This window comes from Pogona vitticeps, chromosome ZW-PAR, assembly GCF_051106095.1.
Source record: "Pogona vitticeps strain Pit_001003342236 chromosome ZW-PAR, PviZW2.1, whole genome shotgun sequence".
Taxonomy (NCBI): domain Eukaryota; kingdom Metazoa; phylum Chordata; class Lepidosauria; order Squamata; family Agamidae; genus Pogona; species Pogona vitticeps.
In genome coordinates, this window is record NC_135800.1 from 10,272,251 (window position 1) to 10,278,250 (window position 6,000).

Sequence of the window (6,000 nt, forward strand, 5' to 3'; positions counted from 1 at the left end):
ACTAGCCATTTTGGCCCCTGGAGGAGGTGGCATCCTCTTTCCATCCATGCTCACTCACACCATGTCCAACCCCCCGGAAGAGGACACAGAGAATGTGGGGGGGGGGAACCCTTGCAAAAGAAAGATAAAACTCATCATTTCACAGAAAGGAAATTGGCAAATTCACTGCTCAATTTTGCTGCTCTGGACCAAAATCCTCGCTGCTCCAACACAGCTACAGCTCTTTTCTTCTTCTTCTTCTTCTTCTTCTTCTTCTTCTTCTTCTTCTTCTTCTTCTTCTTCTTCTTCTTCTTCTTCTTCTTCTTCTTCTTCTTCTTACTTCTTACTTCTTACTTCTTACTTCTTACTTCTTACTTCTTACTTCTTACTTCTTCTGTTTATTCCTTCTCGCCCAGAATACAAGATCCTTACACCGCTCACAAAACAAGAACACACCATTAGGGATGGATGGGAGCACATTCCTCTCCCATCCTTCGGGTTTGCTGGTTTATCCTTATCTGCCCTTATTTGCCTTCTCCAGGGTGTCAACTGGTTCCACTGGAAAGGTCACGAATACTCCATCCAGTTTGCCGAGATGAAACTGAGGCCCTACAGCTTCCGGAACCTAGAAGGAAGACGGAAGAGAGCATAGAAGCGTCTCCCGAAGTCATCAGAGAGCGGAAGAGAGAGCGGGCAAGACCGAGCGGGAACAAGGTGGTTGGGTTCTTCCCCACTAACAGAGGGCAGAGAGAATTAGCAAGGACGATGGGGACTTTACCAAAGCGGTGACATTGCTTGGCCAAGCCTTGACTCCTTTCAACATTGTTTTATATATATATATATAAAAGTGGGAATGGTGGACGGGAAAGCCTTCTTCGAAACGTAGCACGCTTGACGGAACCTCCGTCTTCTGTCCGTAGCTGGCTTTCTTTGCACCAAAGATGACAATCTCCAGGGTGGGTTGGGCGCGCGTTGTCTCCTCTCCGGTCGGTTTCTGTTGACGTAGCATCTTTGGCAAGGGCTCTGTTGAGCGACCAAGTGTGTGGCTGGGCAGGGGGGAGAAAAGGAAGGCTGTCGGTTTCCAAACAAACCAGCCATATTTTTTTTCTTTACATTAAAAAAAAACACCAAGTATCCTATCACGTTCACTGTTAGCCATCTTTAAGCTTCAGCTGACCATCTGGAAACTTTATGTATATGTAATATATGTGCGTGTGTGTGTATCTGTGTGTGTGTGTTTGATTCCACGCAGCAAGTAGGACACGCAAGCAAAGCTGTCCAGTCTCAACATTTCAGCCGAAGATTAATTTTTTATTAATATAAGGAAAATAATAATGCCGACGATGAGGGTAAGGATGCTAAGCTAAAGTTTGTCATCTTCTTTTTTTAAGAAAAAGAAACCCAGGCTATCCAAAAGACAGCAGGACAGTGTCTGACTGTAAATTTTTTTAAAAGAAAGAAATAAATAAAAGCACAATGTTACTTTTACAGAAATGTCCAGTTGTTGTTTTTTTTCCCCTGGGCTGGGTTGTTTTCGGAATTGCAGAGATCCTGTGTATATTAAACTGGCTGGAGAGCTCAGTGGTTGCTGCACAGCCAGAGGTTGGGAGTTTGATTCCCCCCCCCCGTGGGGCTTCCTATAAAAGAGAGCCAGCCTGGGTGGCCTTGGGCCAGCTGCACAGCTGTCCCAGGGCGCCCCCTAGAGGAAGGAAATGCTGAACCACCTCTGAGTTACTCTCTATCTAGAAAACTCTGAAAAAAGATTACTACAAGCCAGAATTGACTTGAGGGCAACTGATGATTAATAAGATCTATCGTATGCATTCATGAGTCAGTCTGTTTGTCTCTCTCTTTCCCCCCTGTATAAATACCATATTTTTCGCACCATAAGATGCACTTTTTCACCACAAAACAGGGGGGTGGAAAGTCTGTGCGTCTTATGGAGCGAAGAAAACAGATTATATTTTCCTGTTTTCTTCTGCTAAAAAATTGGTGCATCTTATGGAAAGGTGCGTCTTATGGAGTGAAAAATATGGTAGATAAAGTACTATTTCCCATGTGGATAGTGATGGGTTGAATCTTAAAGAGAGTTAGAAAAAAAACTTTCAGCTTTCCTAACGTTGGACGGCAAGCTTCCATGACTGCAGTTCGGGGCCGCCTTTCATTCTGGTTCAGTTCGGTGCAGAATTTACCAAAACTTGCACATCTGCTTCAGAAAGAAATTGGAACAAGAATGGATCAAAGGACCTGGGCTCCTTTTTTAAAGAAGAAAAGCAGGACAAGATTATTTTAAGTAATAATTAAATAATAATAAAAAGAGCAGCCAGAATCAAGGAAGAGAAACCGCTTCTTGGTCTTGACCACAAAGGGTGGCTTCTTAGGAAGGTGCTGGTTGCGTTCTGTCCATCCGCTAGTGCAACTTAGCACATGGCCAGAAATGCAACCTGCACTTTATTAACAAGCACATTGCTGCCAAGACTTACTCGACTTCTCTTAGGCAAGGGTACATCTTCAGTAGGATTGGAATCCATATATGGGAGACACCGGATGTACAGATTCGTCCCTCTGGGCCCTAACTTTTGACTGGTTAGTTCTTAAAAGTCATGGCTTCATTCCTTATGAGCTCACTAACAGGGCTCTGTCTTGAACGGCAGCAAGGAATACAGTTGTGCCCGCTTGACAATTGCCCCGCATTACGACGAATCTGCTTTATGACTATGTTTTTGCTATCGCAATTGCGATTGCAAAACGATGTTTTAAATGGGTTTTTTTTTTTTTGCTTTGCGAAGATCGGTTCCCTGCTTCGGGAACCGATTCTTTGCATTACGATGATCAAAACAGCTGATCGTTGGGTTTTCAAAATGGCTGCTGGGTGCTTAAAATGGCTCCCCGCTGTGCATAGGGACGGATTCCTCGCTATACAGGCACCGAAAATGGCTGCCGTATGGAGGATCTTCACTGGACAGTGAGTTTTTAGCCCATTGGAACGCATTAACCAGGTTTTTATGCGTTTCAATGGGTTTTTTATTTTCGCTTTACGACGTTTTCACTCTAGAGCGATTTCGCTGGAACGAATTAACATCGTTAAGTGAGGCACCACTGTATAGGACTCTTTCCAGAGTTGGGATAACAATGATTAGAAAAGTTACGTTTTCGAAGTTAGTGGCCAGGATCCTAACCCAGCATGGTAAATGGGTTTGGAACAGCAGGAGCTGAGTCTGCAAGAGCTGAACAGGACTGTGGAGGGAGGACGGGGCCTTTCTCGGAGAGCCACGAGGTTGTCATAGATCAGGGAAAACTTGACCGCATGTAACAACAACAACAAAGTCCAAGGAAGGACAAGTCAAGTCCCGATCTTCATGGATCCCTCCAGAAAGCTCTGACCCCCACACAAGGAAAAAAAGGAAGAGAGAAGCCGCCCCTACAAACTGCATCGGTTTCAGTGAAACTGTCGCTCCTTTGCTTCCCCCCCCAACGGTCTTCTTCGATGGCTTTCCTTCTTTCGAACAGCAGATGGCAGACAAAGCACACTTCAGTTAGCGAAAAAGGACCTTCAAAAGGAAAACTCTGATGGGGTTGAGAACCCAAGGAAGTCTGTGGCCCTTCGGTCAGGATGTACCCCTCTAGGTCCTCAGTACGGAGACATTTCGAAAGGTCTTGAAAGATTGCAAGCGGGGTTTTTTGTACATTTTCCACATCTACAAAAAACTTCAGAAGGGTGTTTGTTTGGTTTTTTTTAAGGTCATTTGGCCAAAACAGCCACCTCGGATTTTGTGCAAAATACTAGGTCTCCTCCATGGAAGAGAGGTTTGCAAACATTATGTCTGACAAAAGAAGTTGCTGGAATTTTTGCTCGTAGGCAGGAGCAGGAAACCTCTTTGGAGTGATATCCTTCCCACCCAGATGGAAGGGAAACCCATTTCTCGAGAGAGCCTAAAAGACTGAGGAAAGGGGCTCCACACCTTTAATGAGGTGGGTCTCAGCATCTTTTCACTTGCAGACCCCCTTGGCAATCCTTCTCCGTAAACTGTACCTTCGTGCGGGCACAGTTCTCTGCCCGGGTTGTCTTCAGGCTGCTTCCTCGTCCCCTCTGGCAGCACGCAGAGACATGACAGCAAAAGGGTTAAAATCTATCCAAGATTTTGTCCTCTAAAAACTACCACCGACAGGAAAGGAGCAGGTGGTTAGCAGCAAGAACAAGAACGGGGTTGGAGCAAATGTCGATTGGCACAGGGGAGAAGGAAGAAGCCAAAGGGTTTCTGACTGCTCACCAGATGTGCCCTTTTCTGCCCTTATTCAACTTTTTTTCACATCCCCCAAAATGTTCTGGTTCGTACCCCTGGGGGTACCTTTACCCCAGGCTGGGAATCCCGGCTGTAATGGGAAAGGAGAAGCGAGAATCAGGGTAGATGCAGCCGGCTCTGCGGGAGATTTAAAGGACTCGTGGCCTGCGCTGTGGTCTTTTGCCTTCTTCGAGGGAACTAGGCAGGGAGAATCGGTGTGCCATCTCAAGGCAATTTCCACCATTGAGACCTGGCAGGCAGGTCCCGGGGGTGGGGGCCTCAGCATGCCTGTTATTCTCCTCCTTGCAGGTGTCCGGCAGGTCAACCTGAGTTAGAAGGGGCACGAAATCAGAGGAGAGATGTGAAACAAGGAGGCTATCACACGCAAACACTTTTGCAATGAGTTGCGTTGTGGATAGTTGCCTCCGGCCTCCGATTTTCTGTGCCCACATTGAATACGCCATTTGCTCCCATTTCCGAGGATCCAGCAAAGGGTGGAAAAGCCAGATGATGTGAGGACAGCCATACTTGTACAGTTATTGCTTGAATGTTGGTTTTTTTTCCCCTCTGAAATTGAAAAAGAAAAAAGAAATCACACCATTTCCTGTGCCTTTACAGTAAAGTTATGAGTAAGAGGAGGAAAAAAAGCTGCCAGGCAGACAGAATGACAGATGCCAGCAGGGCAGAAAGAGAAAGAAAGGGGGGGGGGAGAGAGGTAGCTGTCATCCGTTATTGTTCTGTTACACCCTGCTTTGCTGATGTCAGCCCAAACCAGAAATCCTCCCTATGAGCTCATTGTCTGCCCAATGGGTGTCGTGAAGATCTCTTGCCATACTGGCTACCAAGGTTTTCTCTAGAAACGTATTGGGTGAGAAGTTGCAGGATAGCCTAGTGATTTAGGTGTCTGGCTGCAGCCAGAGGTTGGGAGTTCGATTCCCCCACTCGGCCCTTCTTGACAAAGATTGGAGTCAGTGATCCAGAGGGTCCCTCCCAGCTGTGCCGTTTTAGGATGATGATTATAACCGGTCTGTCTGGTAGACACTTCCTGGAAACACCAGCAAACGAACCGAGGATTTCATGGAAACAGCATGCACCCTAACTGCTGGTAAAATTCGAGAGCATCACCCAGTGTCATTGTTATGCAAGGCAAGGCAAAACAAACCCGGAGTTTGCAGTACTTGTCTGGGCTTGTCCTTAGAGAGTGTTTCAAGCAAAAAGAAATAAACCCAACAACCAAAAAAAAAACACACAAAAAAAAACACACCTACACAAAGAGGGTGCCATGTTTCCTTTGCTCTAGAAATTAAGGATTGTAAATTGGTGGTGGTTTCCTGCAAAATGAAAACGGGGTGTACATGGTGAACTGAGTTTTTTAAATGTCGCCAATCCCCAATGGGAAGATTTGAACTCGGTGGAAGCTGCAGATTCTGGACATCAGAAGCATAACAACCACCACGTATTGTCAAGTCAGTTCCGGCTTAGGGTGACCCTTTCCCAGGGCTTTCCAGGTAGAGAGTGCTCAGAGGTGGCTTCTTCTGGGGCTCTGCAGCTTTTCCGAGGCCACCCAGGCTGGCTCTTCTCTTGGGAAGCCCAGTGGGGGAATCGAACTCTCAGCCTTTGGCTGCACAGCCGGAAAGCTAACCCACTGAGTTCTCCAGCCAGCATACAGTGGTGCCTCGCTTAGCGAGCGCACCGTAGAACGACGAATCCGCATAGCAAGGACGTTTTCGCGATCGCT

The 6,000-nt window shown here is 46.5% G+C and overlaps 1 protein-coding gene across 1 annotated transcript in view; it reads left to right on the forward strand.

The window, feature by feature from the left end:
• TNC (tenascin C) overlaps positions 1–1,473 on the forward strand; it is a 66,107-nt gene extending 64,634 nt beyond the window's left edge. The window contains 1 exon segment of the mRNA XM_072984546.2: positions 521–1,473. Coding sequence (XP_072840647.2) covers positions 521–631 — 111 coding nt within the window. The 3' untranslated portion in view covers positions 632–1,473.
• Positions 1,474–6,000: the final 4,527 nt, after the last annotated feature.